We start from the raw sequence: 21,637 nt of genomic DNA, 5'->3' as shown, positions 1-21,637 counted from the left end.
TGATCTCCCTGTGGCTTTCAAGTTGAAATTGTATTCAACCCTTGATATCCGTATTTGACTCAAAAGCAAGTGGACTCCATTTTTTTTCATGAATGGACAAGATCTGTCAACAGAAAGTACTTCCTCCTCCTGTCATTAATGCTCTTCTCCCCTCGAGCGAGTCGTCTAACTGAGAGGGACTAGAATGAGGCCATAATCTATTGTGCTAATCCACTGCGACTGTGCAGAGGGATTATTGGCCGGATCATGGGAATGGATTGACAGGAGATTTACCGATCTGCTAGGTCTGTGTTTGTGTCCATCCATGAGGTCAGCAATCGGGTCCGTCCATGGAAACTCTGACAGAGCGGTTTTCTCTAGTTAAAGTGGACTTTCTGGTTTATGTCTGGTCGTCTTTGGGTTTGAATTGTTGATGCTGCTGGGTTTCTTTATTTAGGTCGACGGATCGCGGATGATTAAAGCAGTAAAGTTGAGCAGGGACTTAACAAACTCGGCTTGTAAAATACACCCAAACGGGCTCATATAAATAGAAGCATTTCAAACAACGTCTGCTTGAACTCTCTCTCTTGCATAAAATACTAGTGATGCCCCAAATACAACATGTCTTCCTGATGCCCAGACTTCTAATAATGTGTGAACCTGTGTCGTAGATCACAAGAAGACCGTTGAGCGTAACAGCATTTTCACTTCTTTCTCTTTTTTTCCTCTCTCAGAGTTTTATTCTGTTCATGAGAACCTACACTTGCAATGACAAAGTTCTAACAGTAGGAGGAGCCTGGAAAAAAACTCATTTAAATCTACTGTTGTGCTGCTTTAACATTTGCCATGTTCTGGAAATGTATTTTTTAAGTGCATGCAAACTGATTTATCAAACTATGAATCAGTTTATGTCATGTATACATTAAATCTTTCTAAATAGTTTGTATTTTATATTGTTTTTTTTTCCACCAATCAGGAAAATCTTAACTGCTCTTTTTTGGAATTGTGTAACAAAACCTATATATTTTTTTCTACAGCTCTCAATTAAATTCTAGAGCTGTAAAAACATAATGTTACACTAAAAATATTGTTATAATTCTCCATTACGTCGTCCGTACCAAAGGAACCATGAAATCCTGTGGGATCCCGGTGATGGCTGAGGACCAGAGGATACAGTTGATTCAGATTGATTCAAATTTTCCTACATCTTTTCAAGAAACTCAATATCACGTTAGTATTGCCAGATTATTTCTTATAAATACGTGTTTTTCTTGCAGTTACATCTTAATAAATCGTTCCAAATTTGTGGTTCCTCACCTGTGAAAACAATAATATTCTTTACACGAAGATCTGATCATCATGCGAAAATAAATGTATTATATAAGGCACTAACCTCTCGCTGCTGACATGAATACTGCATTACAAGCGTCCAAACATGCTGTGAAATATTTAAAAAAACGTTAAATAAATCAAGCAAAGCAAGACTTGTAATGTATAACACGTCAACGTCCGTTTCAATCTTCTTGACAACGAAACACTCGGGGGGTAGTTTGTCACGCTAGCGAGACGTGCCTCGCGTCGGCCGGGGTTTGTACCTGAGAGTCGGCGACACCACACACTCCATCTGCTGTCCAGGCCTGATCCACGCCATGACCTATTGTTCCTCATCCATCTCTGTCGTTGACTCATCCCCGTCGACCCACTTGTTGACGTTATCTGGAACAGCTTTATGGTTCAATTCTTTTCTCTATCTAAGGACGGCCCTTTTTTTTTCGCTTTAAATCCTATTTCCGTCAGGATTTTATCATCGACTCATCTTGAAGGAATGTCGTAGAAATCCATCCGGTGTTAGGCACAACAAACATGTGAAGCCTTAACGCAGACGCTTGGATTATTTCTCAAACATGTCCTTTCGTGTCTTAAGAGCTTTACAAGGACATTTATTTTCCAGGAAGCGTTCATGTGTCGGTCCGGAGAAGTTGGCAGTGGAATCGTATATGACACACATGCATGCACATAATGGATTAGCAACAGCTTCCACATCAATGTTACCAAATGCCTGGTGTCATCACGGGCCAGAGTGACGGACACATGGCTCTCTGGCTGCCCTCGTCATGCACTGACCACCTAAATACTCGCTGACCTGCTTTTTTGCTAAGCTCGTCTGTCCGGCCGCCTCTGACCAACTTAATAAAAAAAAAAAAAAAAAGACATTTTGTGGGGCAGTTACGTGAACAATGACAAATAAACCTTCATCGGAAAAACATGGCTCGTCCGTGAACCGTGTCCCGTAGCGAGGTGCGGGAATATTGGAAATCGATGCATGTTTGTGTAGAGAACGGGATGTGGATGGTAGGAAAATTCTCCACCGACGTCTGTCCCAGGTAATAGCTGGCAGTCCGACCGGCGATCCATGTGAACGCTTGATTGACGGCTGTCACGAGCGTCTGTCAGGTGGATTTTGAGTGAGACTTAAGAGATGGAATGAGGAAAACCAAGTGATTCATCAGAGCCTAACCCATAAACTGTCCTTTTAAAATGCTTCAAGGCTGTTGTTTGTTTAGTAGAAGGTTAATTATGGTGTTAAAAGAAGCTGTTTTGTCACTTACATTAATGTCTGGAACTCTTAAAAAAAACAGCCCAGACTCGAGTATTCCTTGTCGGGATTAGCAACGAAATCCTTAGAGAACCTGTGACGATAAACTCAACAACACTAGAGTTCCAAATGACAGAAAACGAAGACACAAGGATCTTGTAACATACATCTGTGTGTCAGCTTTAAACGGTTGAACTTCTTTTCACAAATAAAATAAATCATATATTATTTTTTTTATTTTCTACGACTGAAAATGACCTCATACAATCTGCAATGAGAACAATTAACTTTAGAACTTTGCTTTAGAAAGTGTTTCAAATTCAATGAACAAGATTAATGTTCATGTTGATACATAAAGACGTCAGAAGTGTTTGAGATAAGATAAAGAAGATTATGGATGTCAGCACTTATACAGACCAATAAGAGTAAAAATGATGACGAAAGGAATTTTATTGGTTAGTTTGAAGGAAGACGCATAGAAAGATGGTTAAAATAAGTTGATCTTCCAGAGTGAAACGACAATATCCCACTAACACAGCAGTTTATAGACTGTTTAACCCTTCTTGAAGTGACCCCTTGTCCCGAAAACAAATGTGTTTGTGGTATCCCTTGTGTTGCTTCTGGGTCCCCTTGACCTAGAGACGCCACAAGGGCTAATAAATACACATTTTGTTTGGGCCCCTGAACTTGATAAGAAAGAATTTGGCCCCTTGTATGTTTGAGTTTGATACCATTGTTTTAGAAGTTTAGGTGCAACAAGATACTCAGCATTGTTTGGCCTTTTTGACGTTTTCATCAAAGTTGCGGTGGTTTTAAGAAGAGAGGTTTTTGCACATTTGAAAAAAAGGAATACATTAAATCAATACACACTGTAACTTAGTTACATGTTTTTAAAATTGCTTAGTTTTTTGTCATTTTAGATGAAAAACTAAACATTTATATGACTTGGAAAAAAAAAAGTGAATAAAAGAATGACTCTAAAGTATCACTTCATCAAGGAAAGCAAGTGAGTTTGTGAACAAATCTGGAGGAGTAAAACCGATACCGAGTGAGATCTTCCACCCTCCAGTCATCGAGATTGGCCGCAGACATAAGTCAGGAAGCCTGTTCAGGATCACACTGATTCATTTTGTCTCACTTAGTCACAGTGCAGTCGTGACTTTCACCTCATGGAGCTCATCCCTACATTTATGTGGCTTCCCCAGCACGACACTCGGGTTGGCCCCTGAGAAACTTTCGACCAAGACTTCCTGTTGTCAAACTCAATCACGAAAGAGGTCAAAATATGTTTACAATTTATACCAAAAAAGTATATTTACCAAACTATCCCTAACAGGAAGTACAAGTCTGGTGATGTTGTTATATTTTCCTCAACACATATTTCCTTCGACATCAGTTTTTACTCTTATTAAAAGTGTCTAAATAACCTTAAACATTGTTCCTTATCTTATCTTAAACATCTTAATCATCACAAAATGTATTTACTTCAAAGTATGATGGATGTTATCAACTGTATTCATAATATTTTCTTCTTTTAATGGGTGCTGTATTCTCAGACAAAAACATGTTTTGGTGGATCATTCATTTCTTATCTAACAGATTGGTTGTCAGGATACACCAAGATCGAGTAGAATTAAGAAGAATTAATTGTGCCGAGATAAACTGAGCTGTCACGGGTTTTTATTTCACTCATAAATTATGTTTCGTGTCTGCAGCATAGTAATTGCAGTGTATCAAAATACTGCCAAAATAAATCACCAGCATCTCATCAACTATCATTTTGACAATGCTTTCTTTAATCTTCATAAACTCTCTTGCAAAGAAAGAGGGTTTTAAACTCTCATTTCTCTTGGTATGACTAACAAAATAGTACTATTACATGAGGGTTACTGCAGTGAATACTCTTCAGTGCGGAGCGTCTGAGTCAGACAAGTGCTGAATCATCATATTCAGAAGATTCTACTATTAAATATGCTTTTAAATCTTGATGGTTCCAGTAGATTCTCTCCAGGAGCAGGCGACCCACAGTAATTGTATCTTAATGTGACGAAGCCGAAAAAACCTGGATGACATTGGATGACATTGAAGTTACAGCTTGTTCCGAACAAAATTGTACCGTTGTTGATCTGGAGGATGGAAGTTTGAAAAACACATCATTCACAGAGGAAATGATTGAAGATATGGTTTACGCTGTATAAGGCATTAGTTTTGAATGATTGATCAAAAAATCAATTTTCATGACTGGTTTTGGTCAAAAACTCGCCAGATATTTTGGTCTAATGGAAGAGTTTGCATTTTGCCTGAAGGTTCTGAGGCAGCACGTTGAGGTACTGTTTGAGGGTTGCGGGTTCTATTCTTGAGGCAACTCTTGGAGCAAACCTTAGACATTCTGTATCTACATTAAAACTCATAAACAGGAACTTGTCGAAAAAATAAAAGGTATAACGTATAAATGTCTACAATCTTTTTTTTTAAATGTGAAAAACGGGTTAAAATATTTGTAAATACTAAAGTAGTAGAACATTCTTTGAATAACTGTTGCTAATGTTTTAGGAATCGTCTGCTTTTATTCGTCAAGAGCGATTCTAAAGCCAGGGTTGGACACAATTTAAAATCAAGGCCCCCTGGACAGCCTTAAAGGTCATTTAAATGGTTAGTTCACCCAAAATTCAAAATTCATTTTCTACTTGCCCTCATGTTGACTAAGGGTTGGGATTATTTTCAGAGTAATCTTCTCCTTTTTAGCGTTATGGACAAAAATGTTTGTTCATTTTAATGTAGCGACTGGAGCTCAGTTGTCTTCATCTTCATCCAAAAAAGACACCTAAAAACATCCAAATGCCTCTGTACTGCTCGTCTGTAACGTCCATCTTGTATTGAAGTGTAGACAATAGACTGGAATCAGTTGCTACACTAAAATTGACAGACATTATTGTCTATAACTCCAAAAAGGAACAGAATAATCCCAACCCTTTGTCGACATGAGGGTGAGTAGAAAATGAGTGAATTTTGCGTGAACTATCACTTTAAACAAGCAGCAACAGCGTTTATGCTTTTCAATCAACGTATGCCGATCTCAGACTGTAGTGTAGAAAGTATTATTGCTCTCTTTCAGCACATGGATATGGAAAAGCAGATGTTCAAAAAAAACAACATTTCAGCACAATCTGTTCATGGGATTGAAGATTTACGGAGGGCAGATCCTCATTAGGGCTCATGGTGTTAATCCGACACATGGACTGAAAAGAGAAGTCAAATGTAAAATAAAAAAACACAACATGATTTGCTGCAGAAATAGGATTCAACTGGAATACGCATTTAGGGTTTTGGTTAGGTTTTGTTGGTGAGTCTTGAGTGTTTGGAGGGGAAAGTCTACCTTCTCATGTATCTGCTCCAGCATGTTGCTACATTGCTGTTGGCATCGAGGGCACGTTCTTCTTTGCAGTTTTAATTACACATCCTCTCAGTGAGACACAAAGTATTCTGACACATACCACAGGTTGTCATCTTCAAGGCAGACATGAATCATTTGTGTGAATAGAATATTTCCATATACAGTATAAATATATGTGTAAAAGCCTTTTTTTCTGCTTAAACAATGACCAAGGACTTTCAGAGTTTCCTCCTCCAGTCGTTTTTATCCTCATACAAAGAAGAATAATGTATTTTGACCTTCCTGCCATCTGTTTTTTTTTCCCAGGACCCCTCGGTGCAGAAGGTAGGCGGAGGCAGAAAGAAGACCGTGTCCTTCAGCAGCATACCCTCAGAGAAAAAGGTGGATACAATAAAAGCATTTATACTTTTTAAAAATCATTCTCGAATAAGAGCCTTTCTCGTGTCTCAGGTCAGCAGCTCGGCCGACTGCCTGGCGTTCATGCAGGGCGGGTGTGAGCTGAAGAAGGTGCGCCCCAACTCCAGGGTCTACTGTCGCTTCTACATGCTGGAGCCGGACCTGAGCTGCCTTCGCTGGGAGCCGTCCAAGAAGGACGGGGACCGGGCCCGCTTGGACGTGAGCAGCATCCGAGAGGTTCGCACCGGGAAGAGCACGGAGACCTTCATTCACAACGGCCCTCTGTCGGAACAACTGGCCGAAGAAGCTGCTTTCTCCATCATACATGGAGACGACTACCAGGTGAGAAACGGCATAAAAACGGTTTAAAACTCAACCAGAGGTGAACCCTTGTCAAGACAGGGTCTCAAACATGATGATCTGTAACTAATGGTTTTACTTTAGAAATATGTTTAATCAATTTTAGTTAATGTTTGTTCATTTTTGTGTTGCAATTAAATCTCGACGCTGGATTTTCAGCAGTTATTACGTCCTAAGCAGCTAAAGCTACAATTAAATGTCGCGAGATCTCGGGCGATGACTGAGGACGAGAGGATACAGTCGACTCCAGCTGTTTTTATAGCTGATGTTTTACCTTTAGTTCTATTTGATCAACCAAAATAAGAACATTTAGAAGATATCACTAAAATTCAGTGTCCTCTAAGATCCTTGTGAAAAGTAAGTATATCGTATCAAGTTGAACAAATCTGTTTATTTCAGAGGTGTATTTATATTATATTTTTTAAATCAATCTATAATAAAATGCAAAAAATGTTTTTTATTTTTATAAATTGCATTATAATTCAACTGAATTTTTTGTTTGTTTGATGGTTTCCCCTTTATCCTAGATTAGTATTCATCCTTCATTTTAATTTCAACATATAAAAGGGACACATTCTCAAAATAATTTTGAGTTCTCAGATTCTCAGTTTGTATTGATAGATGTTAAGGTAAGGTAAGGTAAGGTAAAACTTTATTGATCCCTCAGGAGGTCTCCTTCGGGAAATTGTTTTTTCCAGTAGCCAGCAATTTTTCATAAACAATAAAAAATAATACATAAAAAATAAAATAAGAAAAGAACATAAGAGGAAGAACAAGATGACACAATCATCATATCATCATGTTCATGAACATAACTCAATTTCATGTTTACTTTCATCACAAATACAATTCAATGTTTCAAAAACTTTTCCGCAGTCTCTCGACCTGGTCGCGTTGTCTGCGGACGTGGCCAACATTTGGGTGACCGGCCTTCGTTACCTCCTGGCTCACCCTTCGGTCATAGGAGGGGCTGGACTAGGTGGAGGTCAAGGCCTGGGCGAGGGCGTGGCGGTCGAGGGGAGTCTGGGCAGTAAGATGCGGACCGAGTGGCTGGCCTCAGAGTTCGCTCAGGTGGACGAGGACGGATACGGCATAGTGTCCGAGGACGTGGCCGTAGCCACCATCTGTAAACTGTGTCCTGGCATCAAGGAAGCAAAGGTGAGGAACCTTTTATAACATGATCCTTCTGACACATCTGTTCTTAAGCTAGTGTTTACAAAAGTGCTTCTTGTGTCTGAAACTTGTCATTATGAAACATGATCATCGTTCTATTTCCGTCCCTCTGGTGATGAATGAACCTCTTGCCAAAGAATGGATCATTTGTTCTGTGACCAATACGATGCGTTTGTTCATCCGATAACAAGTGGTGAAAAAAAATAGAGCGTCATTAGCATCAAGACAAAGAAATACTTATTTATTACAATCAATGATTGTCACGACTGACTTTAAAACCTTTTTATTCAACCGTTTATTTGCAACGGCTGAAGCCATCTTTCGAAAAAAAAAGTTCAAGTTGCGCTTTGAAGGTGTTTCCATAGTAACAGACTTGGTCTGTGTTATGTTCTGTCAGGATTATTTTGGGGTGAAGTTACGTGTGTAATGGAGTGCAGAAGAAGGCTCAGGTGTTGGGGGTGCAGGTGCTGTGTACTTTGAAAGCCTGGCTGCTGCACCTACACCACTTCAAGACCAATTAGTTTCACATTCCAAGTCTAGCAACTATTTTTTCAAAGGAACATTTTCTTCAGCAGTTTTTCATGTTTTACTTTATCATTTTAAGCTCCATAAAACAAAAGTAATGAAGTACAGAAATCTTAGTTTCTTTCGAAGTTACTGAGTAAGTAAGTAATTTGTATTTATAAAGCGCTTTTCTAGACCAGGGTCACAAAGCGCTTAGTCAATCAAAACAATACCCAATAAAATATATACTTAAAAGGTCAGGATAACACTGAGAACAAAACAGGAGTTCCAGAAAATCAGGGAAAAGCCTGAACGAATAAAAATGTCTTGGGTTTTTCTTCCAACCAGTGTCATCACAATAACTTGGTATTGATAACTATACCTTTATACTACAGACCTAAACCAGAAAAACTCGCCATACATGTTTAGCATTGATAATAAAAGAGCCAAGATAGAGACGAAGCCTTAATCTTAAAAAGCAATAAACGAAAATGAGTTCATATCAGATTCTGGGTCATTTTAATATCCCCCGGAAATCGTGATAACCAAAATTAAAATGTTTAAAAGTCATTGAACTGTATTTTACCTAACTATGCCCAGGTCCGTCTACGATTCAAGGAGATCCAGCGGAATAAGGAGAAACTGACCTCTCATGTGACCCGCGAAGAGTTCCAGGAGTCCTTCTGTGAGCTCTGCACGCGCCCCGACGTGTACTTCCTGTTGGTGCAACTATCGAAAGACCGCGAGTGTCTGGACCCTCAGGACCTCCGTCTCTTTCTGGAGACGGAACAGGGTTTGTCTCTGGCCACGGCCGACGGCTGCTTGGAACTGCTGAGGCGCTACGAGCCATCGGCGCAGGGCAGGGAACGGGGACTGTTGGGTCTTGATGGATTCGCTCGTTACCTGCAGTCTACCGAGTGTCAACTGCTTGATCCGGAGCATTTGGGGGTTTGCCAAGACATGAACATGCCTCTGTCCCATTACTTCATCAGGTGTGTTGCCCTTTTTGTACCATATATTTATGTACAGCGTGAACTCATTAAGATAGCACCAGATCTAGTGGTAGTAGGACTGCCCCAAACCCTGCATAAATAGCCTAAAGATATTTTAAAGTCTAGAATTTACTTTTTTTTTCCAGCACCTCATACAGGTCCTACCTCCTGGATGACCAGGTCCATGGAAGGGCTGACCTCGGGGGGCTTATGAAGGCTCTGCAGTCTGGCTGCCGGTGTCTTGAGCTTGGAGTGACAGACGGCCCAGAGGGAGAGCCTCTCCTTGGGGTAGACTATGGTCCGGAAATCTCCCGTCACCACCACCACCACCACCACCATCACCACAACCACGCCCCCGTCACTATCCGGTCCGCTTTGGAGGTGGTCAACAAGTATGCTTTCCTGACGTCTCAGTACCCACTTTTGATCTACTTGTGTCAGCGGTGCTCCCCCGCTCAGCAACGTAAGATGGCCCAGCACCTGAAGAAGGTTCTTGGCTCCCGTCTCTACACTCCTGAAGCTCTGCCCGTCTGCCTGGGGGGGCGGGCCACGACTCTACCTACGCCCGAACAGTTGAAGGGACGAATCCTGATCGTAGGGAAGAAGCTTCCTCCGGATCATAAGGAATCTGACGGGGAAGTATCTGAAGAGGATGAAGAGATAGGGGGAGGCGGACCTTTGGCAGGACGGCGGATGACGATACCTGGCGAGGAGGAGTTGGGCGTGGTGTTGGTGGTACCGCCCCCTTCTCAGCCCAGAAAGCTTCGGCTTCACAAAGATCTGTCCGACCTGGTGGCGATCGCTCGGACGGGAAGTCGCAATTTTTATGCACAAAGAGCCATTCAGAAACAAATTCTGCAGCAGTCTCCGCCAAGCAGTCCCTCCTCTCCTGGCACCCCTGTCCCCCAAGAGTTCCCCTACTGGACACTCTGCTCCCTCGGTGAAGGTGAGGCTGGACGGCTAACCAGCGAAACCCCAGAGGACCTTGTAATGTTCACAAAGCGCACCTTGACAAGGGTGCGACCCAGCTCAGTACGTCTGGACTCAAGTAACCCAAACCCACAGGGATACTGGAAAGGCGGGGTCCAGCTTGTGGCCTTAAACCAGCAGACCCCTGGTGCCATGCTGGACCTCCACAAAGGTCGTTTCTCACAAAACGGAGGGTGCGGTTTTGTTCTCCGACCAGCTGTGATGAGAGATGAGGTCTCATATTTCAGTGCCCACACGCAGGGTTGCGTACCTGGTGTACCTGCTCAGACTCTACGAGTTAAGGTAACTTTTCCCCAAAATTTGAATAAAAAAAAGAAAAAGTAATGGAATTCTAGTAATATCTGGTTCTTCGCCGGTAGGTCATCAGTGCCCATAACCTACCCAAGCCACAGGGGTCAGGGGCGAAGGGTGAGGTGATTGAACCCTATGTAGTTCTGGAGCTTCATGGCGTACCAGCGGATTGTGCTGAACAACGGACCCGGACTGCTGCTCAGAACCAAGATGACCCTCTTTTCGACGAGACCTTCGAGTTTCAAGTAAGACATAACAGAACACTTTCTAATTATTTCCAAAGCTGTATCGTGGTTTTTATACATGACATTATTTTTCCTTCAAGTCATTAGTCAAAAAATTTGATTTCCCTTTGATTTTTTCTTTTCTTTTTTACAAGTCGTACCCAAGGCTACAAGACACATCATCAATACAGAGTCATGTATATTCAAAGACGCCATTTAAATGGGCACTAACCGCGCGTCACCAATCCCGGAAGTCTCCACCTCCAAGGGACTCGTTGTACAAACAAAGCAGGGCGTGATTACAGCTGGCTGGAGGAGGAGGAGTGAAGCCATTATTACGTCATAATGGACTCTGCTCTCGTAACCTGTCGTTCGCCCAGATTTCAGACGGGGAAGAACTTTATAAAGTAATAAGTTGAAAACATGGTCATGATGAGGGTCTTCCTGCATCTTGGAGAGAAAGACTTTAACATTTGAAACATGAGAGTGAATCAGGAGAGTTGGGTTTTCACATTAGTTGGCCTTTAAAATATGTTCAACTAGTCAAATATTATTATGAAGTTATTTTAATATAAATAAAAGTATAATCATTAAAGGCAAAAGCTTTAAAATCTAGTTATTTAGGACAAAAAAACATTTACAACTTGTTCTCTGTTCAATCTTCAACATGTAATACAAATGTTAACATGCAAAGAAGCGGGAAAAATGTCAATAGATCAACGAAACACATTGTCTTTTCCACAAAGGAACTGGAATTGAAGCTTAATTCAGATTTTATCACTGCAGAGACTCTACTTTCGCTGGCATCGGTTTGTTTCTGCACCTCAAAAAGTGAATTTGTTAGACTGAAAATCTCATAATCAATTCGATTCTGATGGTATTTTGTAGTTTTCATTTGAATTCAGGATGAGTTTGAAGGCGTCTCACTGGCTACACGTCTGGCTCCGGTTCATTTCTATGAAAGACACTTGAACGTAAACATCAACTGTCGAGTGACTGCGGTCATTGAGCTCATGTGTCTGAAAAACCTTGTATTTTCGTAGCCACTCTTTCCTTGGAGCCACTGGTGCATGTAACGCCTATTATTAGTGTATCTTTAGCTAATGAGTTTTTCGCGAGCTGCCTTCATTTGACCGTGTGAAGTGTTGGGCTTATGATTGGAAAAACTCAGCCAGGAGAGTTTCCATGGTTATAATCTCCGGGGCCTCGAGAGTGTCGAGCGCCCAAATGAAAAGCTGTTATTGAAAAAGGGAAACGTGTCTGCGGGAGACGTTTGGTTGACGTCACCGGTCAACTCACTCCCTAACCTATCATTACCCCGACTGGTCGCACCATCGTGGCTACTTTGACTTGCTACTGGTCTTGAGTGTGAGGGCGAAATCCCAGCTGCTGCAATCAAACTGGAGCACGTCGTACTCGACTTGAACGCACCAGGCAGGCTTTGTGTGACGAAGAGAAACAAAGACGTTCACACATTTCTCCACTTGACTTCACAGGACTTGGTCTTGATACACAGTCGTGGTTTTGTGTGCTTCCTCGCTGATTGCACACTTGTGTGAGTAATAACGCGACGGAAGAGACGGCAGGGTTTCGGTGACTTTTTCAAAACCAACAAACACTTGGAATGACATCACTAGTTTTTTTTAAAGTTTCGCCTTCTGGCTCAGCTCTTTTACATTGCGGCACACAATACTTTTTTTTTCTATAATTATGTAACAGTTTCCAAAAAACAGGAATAATATCTGAAATTTCGCATTTCCAGACCAGAGTCACAAAGCGCTTAAACAATCAAAACAATACCCAATAAATAAATACTTTAAAGGTCAAGACACCACTGAGACAAACAAGAGAGGCTCAGAAAATCAAGGAAAAGCCTGCATGAATAAATGTGTCTTAAGATGTTTCTTGAAGGAGTCAGTAGACTCCAGGATTTACTTCACTTCGCTCACACACAGGATATGGAAAACTACAAAAATGAATTAACAATATAACATTTTATCCAAAATGAATAAACGTCAGAAATAAAAGCTAACACGGAAGTCAAGAAAGCTGCAGTTCATTGAATGTCCACTTGGGGCGGGCAGCAGAAAGAGCAGTAGTCACTATAAAAAGAAGACTTTTACAAAAAAGAAAAAAAGGCTTGTATCTTAAATACTTGTATGATGAGCACTCAATGTCTATTTATTTTTCAAATATCTTCCAATATTTCAGTTTTCCTAAATTTGCATTTTATAGGGCGTGGTTTACTTGACAGGTGAGCGCTTAACTGGCTGGAAAAAAACTAAGATGACTGTGACTAGGGGTGTAAGAAAATATTGATGTATAACGCTTATATTGCAATATTTTCTTTTCCCGATAGTGTATTGATATTCAAAACGCCTGTATCTATACATTTTTATCACTTAAAAATAACATTTTTATTCTAATTCAAAGTTATTTTATGGTTGTAAAAGTCAGAAAAAGTAGTTTTTTCTTTGAAAGAAACAATATACGTATACTGGTTCCTACAGTATCGGAATATATTGCAATATATCGCATCGTCACACGTGTATCGTGATACATATGGTATCGCCAAATTTTTGGCAATACACAGTGTGACCTCAGAATGTCATTAAAACGCTGGTACGGAAACTAATGTTTTATACAGTCAATGGTCAGAAACTAAAAAGATAATACACTATAAATAAATAACATTGCGACATATACTATAGTTACATAGTACATTTTAAAAGCAACAACATGTATCATATTTTTTTGATATATATAAACATGAAAACATCTTCTCTGTATATATGTCTTTGCGGGGTTCAGTGCATGTATGTAAAATGAACATCAAGGCTTCATAAATCATCAACTTGTACAGCAATTTATTTTAATTGAGCGTTTAAATGTATCAAAGTGACATTTATGTCGAACACACAAATCCAGCTTTTCAATTTCACACTGATCACCGGCGTCATTACGCGCCCACCTGCCTCCCTTCAATCTTTGCTAACTCACTCCGTCAGAGTCGGCATTAATATTGATGCAGAGTTTTTGCATTTTTACATTCTGTGTCGACCTAATAATGAAAAATATTATAACTGTGATGACGAGATAGATGAAGGAAACTTCATTAAGTCAAAATCAAAAGAAAATACTTAAGAATAAATGACACAAATTACTTTTAAAAAAGCAAGATATTCACGTAAACTCAGAGAATGAAAAAGGAAAATGAGTTCAATCAAATAAAGACGATCAATCCTCTCGTTTAATGTGAAAGCTTCGCTCATATTGAAGAACAATTGGAACATGGTGTTTTTTTTTGTCTTCACCATCTGCAAAAATGACCTGCAATCATCTGCTGCTGTACTTATATGTTGTCCTGGTTACGCATTGATTCGAAGATAATTATAGGAAGCTTCCCAGAGGGTCTCTCTGCAAGCGTCCACGAAGCACCTTTCGCAAACAAGGTCCTGGTGTTTGCTGCTGTCACAACACAGGGTTCAGAGAAATGTACTTTTTTAAGATTTCGCTGTGAGACCCAAAAAAAGAATCCTTGTCTCAGGACAACACAGAACTATAACTGACAAACGTTCCAGGTGTTTTGATTCATGACGATACTTAATGTTTATTGTACATTTGTCATCTTTATGTGCCGCAATGTCCAAACTATTTTCAAAGGAGGCCACGTTTCATGACGTGAAAACAAGCAGGGACAAAATATGGCATCAAACCAAGAGCTTTTCATTTCAGAACTTGAAGAATAAAAGCCTCTATATCTTCATCCAGTTCAACACTTGATTGAAAAACACATTCAAGGACAGACGGAAACAACCATTTAAAAATAGCAGCTACACTTTGTCGGCTTTCCTCTTTATATCTTTAAAAGCTTATGTGACATTTAAAAAAAAAAAAGTGAATTATAGATTCTGTAGTCGACAGTTTATGATGGAGGTCACCTTAAATAAGGGCCAGGAAATGGCCCCTGGGCCACATTTTTAAACTGTTGAAAAATCCTTAATGGATTATTTATTTAAGTTACTATGATGTCAATGTATTGTTAGATATTTGTTTGCTATTCATTTTACTCAATTGATTATTTGTTGTGTAAACGTTTTTTCTTCTTAAATAAATATATATATTGAAATAATAATTTTAAAGACTTTTAATTTGCCTCCTAAAAACCCATTTTTACTTTTCCATGATCTTTTCACGGTAAATAAAACAAATTGATTCAAATATAACAGAATTACACATAACATAAAAGAAAGAAACCTAATACTATTAGTTCACAACCCAAAAAGTCCAAATATTTGCAAATTTGCCAGCGTTTTCAATTTATTTAAGATAAACAGACAGAAATTGAAGTGCGAATAAAACTTGAAAACTAAGCCATAAGAAATATTATTAGAAAAGTGGATCTATCTTTGACAAGTTTGGTTCATAGCGATGCTTCTGGCTGTAACTTCAGCCTCTGAAAGTGTCGCGTCGATGCTTCTGTGCTGTCAATCACCAGCTCACTCAACATTTGACAGACACACGGAGACAGTTCAGGGTGTAATTGATTAGAAAATGAAGACAAACATCAGTTTATGTATCAGGTTGTCCTAGTGCCAGAGAAAAGATTCTTTTGAATATCGGAATCTTCAGGAAACTGAAGCTCACGATGCTAGAAATGTCACTTCTCTGATGAAGTTCGACAAAAGCAGCTAAATCTTCATTAAAAATATGGAATAGTTGGATCTGAAGAAGTTGTTTATTCTCCGGAGATCTATAGTGACATCGTAGCAAACCTCTCGTCCCTTCATCTGCGAGCTGTGATACAAAAGCCTGCTGCGTTGTTTGTCTGATTTAATTTACATAGATTTTCACTCCTGTTGGCGAAGAAGAATGGATTTTGATGCATGATAATGTTTCATCTGTGGTTGAGCAGACACTTATCCACAACAGAAAACAGGCTTGAGTTATTTTCTCACAGGCTCGACTGTTTTTCTTTTATGGATCTTCATGTGAGTCCTTTAAAGAATCAACGTATTCATTTGCTTCCATCCATCCCTTGAAAATCAGATTTAAATGCAAAATGTGTACTACTCGCTTATAAGAGGGAAATATATATATATTTTTAAGTATCTTTTCATCTTTATGTTTCCAGACAATACATTTTTGTAGGCATTATAAAAGTAGAGAATATAAAGAAATAAAATCGACTAAATAATACTTTATTCTCATCCTGAGATGCCGAGAAAGTAAGTCGGTGGTTTCTCTTGATGTTGAGGAGCGAGTAGTGGCTCTACTCTGAGTCTCCTTCTGATGACAAAGCTTTCTGGTCCAGGGGGCTGGGGGCCAAATGCGGCCCATTGACCGTATTAATGCGGTCCTCATGGAGTGAAATGTAGAAATATTTGACTTTTACTTTTTCATTAATTAACCATTTTTGAAAATGTTTTACTCAAAAAAATAAAATATCAAATATTGAGACAGTAACTAGTCTATTAGGAAATCTTTGGACTTGCATTTAAATCCTAGTCAGGTTAGGAATCTGACAGTTTAATGAAACAAAGAATAGAAATCAGATCTGGTTTAAAGACTCACATTTCACTTGTAAAAAAGAAGAACAACACAGAGTTTACATGTCGGTATGAAGCGTTTCTGAAGCTCAGAGCTGTTAGTTCGCTGTTATATCTTCATCCCAGTTTCACAAGCCGTTAATTATCTTACTCTAAAGGTTTCAACCAAAGGTTAGCTTGGATGAGTTAATATAGCTCAAGGTCAGAGGTGGCGTTTACACCTTCAGAGACCGATTTCTGGAACAAACGTATATTAAATCCTCACATTCTTTTCTCACACATGTAGTGATGGATTTACCAGCAGTAATACAATTATAAAAATATTATATGTGGTGAAGTAAATTAGAATTTCCCCATCAATCAGTTGATGAAACCTCTTAAAGGTATTTTCCGTCAGGGCATAAAAGAGATATTAAAGAATATAAATCTTATTTGATTGTCGTGTCAGAGATTATCGACTTCTTCATTGACATGTTTGTGGAGTTTTCGGTGCTAATTCCTGAATCTTCTTGCTTGCGTCGTGTGTTTAGGTGAACATGCCGGAGCTGGCCCTGCTGCGCTTCGTGGTTCTGGACGACGACTACATCGGAGACGACTTCATCGGCCAGTACAGCGTCGCCTTCGAGTGCCTTCAGCCCGGCTACCGCAACGTCCCCCTGCTGGGCATCGCGGGAGACGCTCTGCCCCACGCCAGCCTGTTCGTCCACGTGGCCGTCACCAACCGGAGGGGCGGCGGTAAAGCCCACCGCCGGGGTCTGTCGGTGAGACGGGTGGGCCGGCGAGGGCGGGAGTACGTGACGCTGAGGCAGACCGGCATCAAGGTGGTGGACGAGGCTTTCAAACCTGCCAGTGGACCGCTGAAGGAGGTGATGGACCTCAGGGAGGAGGCTCAGGTGAGTCGCTCTATTAGGGAGTGAAACCAAAACTTTTCACTGTTTTTTGTAGTCAATAGTTGATCACAAGTATTGAAGAAAAGAGGAAAATGACACATTAAACTGATGTTTTTAAATGTTAAAGAAGTAAAGCGGAGGCTTTTTATTTTCATGTTGCTTTATTATCTCAGGGAAGTCCTTGTCAAATATGTTTTTTTTCTTTATGACATTTAAGGTAAAATAAGTGACAGTCTGTAGTTTTTAATTATTGTATACATCAAAAATGTTTAACTAATATATTGTATATTTATTTTAAAATGTTTATTTTTCTTTAACACTTGTAAATACAAATGTATCTTTGCTATTTCTTTCCTCGTTAAAATTTTTAATTTATTTTTATTTTGTAGCGGAACATATTTACATTTTTTTGTAAATTGTTAAAGTTACTATAGTAATTGATTTTTAAATAAAAGTATTTTCCTTATGTACAGATAATATGTGCATAATATATTTTCTTCTGATTCGATTTTTTCAATAGGATTTAAAAAGTCTTCTTTAATATATTTTTATCCACAATTTCAATCTGAAATGTCACAATTTCAGTATTAAAATGAATTTTAAATAAGATTGTGTTTGTATACATATGTATTTGTGACCTGCTGTATATTTTATTTCAGAGCCTCAACAGTCCTTTTTGAAAAAAACTATAGATAAATGTTTCTCATCTAAAATCATCTGTCGCTTCATTTTGGTAGCTGACCCAGTTTTGTGTCTCCACACCTGCGGCTGGTTATAAATGTGGGCTTAAGAACTCACAGAGGAAAGAAAGTTATTTAAAACAATAACCTACAAGAATGTGGAACGACAACAGTTTCAAGATTAAAACAATTAAATGTTTGAAATAAATTATTGTTGATTGTTATTTTAAATAGTAGCTAAAATACAGTTATTATCTCAAGATGAGTTAAATCAAGTTACAGATTAATTTGCGGAAAACAGGATTGCCAAAATTTAAGGTATAAAAATACTTATTTAATATACCTTATTAAAGCAGAAATATGAAGGATTGAAAAGATTGTTTCTGGCTCCCTCTGGCGTCACTTAACGGCAATGCCATCAGTCCTGGATGTGCATTTGTTCCCAAAACGATATAAAAATAGTTTTTATTTAACTTATTTAAAAAGTATTTTAGTACTTTAGCCAAATAAAAATAGAATTGACTGAATAGATGAATCATCACGAAACAAATGTGGAAAGAAGAATCTTAAAACAAGATTAATACTTGAATTAATTATATATTTTTTAAATCTTAACTATTTTGTAAGTTATTAAAATGATCTTTTTAACTTTAAAATACCGGCAGTTTTACCTACATTTGTCTTGTCCACTGCGAAAACATTGATCTTAAAAGAATACTACATTACTACATGAACCAAGTACTACTTCCAGAGACACAAACGATCGTCTCCTCCACCTTATCCTGCCCTCAACATGTGATCTAGTCACACCTGTCACTGACCACATACATCAACTTTTGCCTTTTCATGACAGATTCATTTTTGCAGACATTCTGTGTGACATTTGTGTTGTATGTGTGCGTGTGTGTGTGTGTGTGCGTGTGTGCGCGTGTGTGTGTGTGCAGGGAACCGCTGCCAGCTTCAAAGAGCAGTGTGGGCTCCCCACAGTGGCCAAACTCAAGCAGTGCATCCAGAGCCTGGCCACGAGGCTGCAGACCCCCGAGGGCAGCATGGGGGCCATGATGATGCTGAAAGATGGATACCCCTGTCTGGAGCCGCTCATGACTCTGTCCGACCCGACCAGGAAGCTGCTCGCCGCCTATGACACGGTCAGAACCGACGAAAACATTCCTTTTTTTTTTACTTCATGGACATCTAAAAATACAGTTGATACTAAATCTCTGTTTAAAACGGGCATTTATCAGCTGAATGTGATTAATTTAGACACGTAAAAAATGAGGAAAATTTGAAATAATAGCAAAAATAGAAATAGAATCCAACATTAAATCGTTCGGAGTGTATTACGACCACATCTCTGTGGCTCACAAGTGAATTAGCCCTCACATCCACACACCTACGTACAGTACGACGACACTTTCTGGAGTGTTTTTTCCGAGGTGACACACATGCAGCAGCAGCAGCTCACACACACACACACACACCCCCACACACACACACACACACACACACACACACACACACACACACTGGCGGCTGTGTCACATCCCACTCCTATCTGCTCGCACATCAGACCAGGACAAAGCTCTCCCACCTGCTTCTTCCCTCACACCTCCTCACATCTTTAGCTCCGTCACTCGTGGAGCTCCGGCCAAATTAAATCTCACTTTAAACGTCCACTCGTGTCACACGTCCGTCCTTCCGTCTCTCTCTTCCAGCCTCTGTCAACGTAAATAATGACTTTATTTTTTCCTTTGTGGTCGGCAGATGATCACGGCCCAGAAACAGCTGATCGAAAACGCAGACGGCGTCCAGGAGAGAATCGCGCAGGTGCAGAGAGAAGGTGGGAAGAGTTAGGGATACATGTCACCAGAGGGAAGGAAATATTTGGAATGTGAAGGGAAAGTCCTGAGCTAGAGTGTGTGTATCAATGTCACTGTATTACTTATTACTGCTTGTGTGGGAGAGAAGCAGCTTGAGCGATAATAACATTGTAAGATTAATAAAGGCTTGTGAAACTGAGAAGATATAACAGCGAACAAACAGCTGCTTCAGAGAGCAAACAGACAGACATGTAAACTCTGTGTTATTCTTTCTCACTTGTACATCCTTGAAATTAGAATCTAAAACTACGTGAAAAAAATATATAATTAATGTCAAATATATAAATCATTTAAAATTTGTTAGACTTTTTCGTGTAGAAACTATCTTTTTCAATTATTTTTTTTTTAATAATAAATAATTAAAAAAATATTTCAATAAAAATATCTAAGGTTTACAATTTGAAATGCTTAATGCATCCATTTAATATGGGCTCAGATATAGTTCTATACTTACCCTATCCTGGATGTTATATATATTTATATTGGCTTCAAATGGGTTTTCACAGATGTGTGATATACACAGAATATACCATACATAGCATTAATATATTTATTTTGATAGAGTTTTATTCTCTTAAAATCACAATATTGTGTTTAACACCAAACAATAAAAAGCCAATTAATTGCATTTTTTTTTATAAAGAACTTCCTTACCTTTGTAACTTCTTTTTTTTTCACTTTTCTTTGCTCCCTTTTGTTAAACTTTAATTTGAAGTACCTTTTCAAAAATACTTTAAAGTAAAAGTAAAACCTGTGGCTTTAAACCAGATCTAACCTGACATAATGATTGATCTGAGAACAAATCTTTTATTTCTCCTCAACTTCTTAACCAAATCTATATTTTAGATCCATTAAAATGCTCTTATATTAATGATTGACAGCCAGAGCAGGGGGTTCAAAACACAAAGAAATTTGGAGGATTTATCAAGAGAGACTTTGATCGAAGTCTTGGTTATAGCAGGGATTAAACAATGAAAAACATTTCTGGAGGAGATCTTGACGGCTGATCTGGTGCAGGTATGGATCTTCACGAGGATCTTTCTCGTCTGGCGGAGAAAGAGGGACTGAAAGGACGAAAGCTGAACAAAGCGGTGGAGAGTTTCACGTGGAACATCACAGTGTTGAAGGTAAATCAATTTAACAAGTGTGTGAACGTTTCAATGTTCTGAGAGCTGGCCCTCGGACAAATGTTGAAACCTAGTTGGTGACTCCTCTAGATGGGACACTTTATATGCTGTTTAAGGGGCCTTTGGGTCAAACCAGACCCAGAACAAGAGCATTGATATAAGATAAGATATTCCTTACATCACTGCAGGGAAATTTGTATTGTGAGCAAGTTCACAGGAAAGATCAAACATGCACTGCTCCTAGTAAAGTTTATAAACAAAGTAAAACAATTAAATAATAATTAAATAAAAATTACAAAACAAAACAGTTGTATTACAATAAGCTGTTTTAATGCCAATCAAAACAATATACAGCAACTCAGTACAAAGATGGTAAAATAATGAAACTGGATGAGATACAATTTGATTTTGTATTAAGACATATTTATATTCAATTTTAAGAAATACCCCCAATATAAATGATAATTAAATCATAACTTACTTTTAAAATATGTTTTCAATTCTCGTTTTATTTATTTTTTTAGTCCTCAAACTTAAAAGTAAAAGTTATATTTTAAGCTGAACAAGTAATGATTAATAAAAAAAAACAAACTATTTTAAAGTTAATTTTTA

General features: G+C 38.9%; 1 protein-coding gene across 2 annotated transcripts in view; it reads left to right on the top strand.

Annotated features, from left to right (window-relative positions):
* The window catches only part of plcl1 (phospholipase C like 1), a 134,932-nt gene that overhangs the window by 52,421 nt on the left and 60,874 nt on the right, over nt 1-21,637 (top strand). The window contains exons 2-11 of one of the 2 annotated variants that reach the window (XM_087804336.1): nt 6,276-6,350; nt 6,420-6,707; nt 7,602-7,883; nt 9,003-9,394; nt 9,541-10,666; nt 10,744-10,920; nt 16,979-17,341; nt 18,963-19,166; nt 19,783-19,858; nt 20,916-21,025. In XM_087804336.1, the coding sequence (XP_087660462.1) occupies nt 6,276-6,350; nt 6,420-6,707; nt 7,602-7,883; nt 9,003-9,394; nt 9,541-10,666; nt 10,744-10,920; nt 16,979-17,341; nt 18,963-19,166; nt 19,783-19,858; nt 20,916-21,025 (3,093 nt within the window). The remainder of the gene's footprint in view (nt 1-6,275; nt 6,351-6,419; nt 6,708-7,601; nt 7,884-9,002; nt 9,395-9,540; nt 10,667-10,743; nt 10,921-16,978; nt 17,342-18,962; nt 19,167-19,782; nt 19,859-20,915; nt 21,026-21,637) is intronic. The other variant, XM_087804337.1, reaches the window with a different exon arrangement.

The sequence above is a fragment of the Callionymus lyra genome, chromosome 12 (assembly GCF_982586985.1).
Source record: "Callionymus lyra chromosome 12, fCalLyr1.hap1.1, whole genome shotgun sequence".
NCBI lineage: Eukaryota > Metazoa > Chordata > Actinopteri > Syngnathiformes > Callionymidae > Callionymus > Callionymus lyra.
The sequence above is the reverse complement of the archived record's forward strand: the minus strand, read 5'-3'. Positions and strand labels throughout refer to the sequence as shown.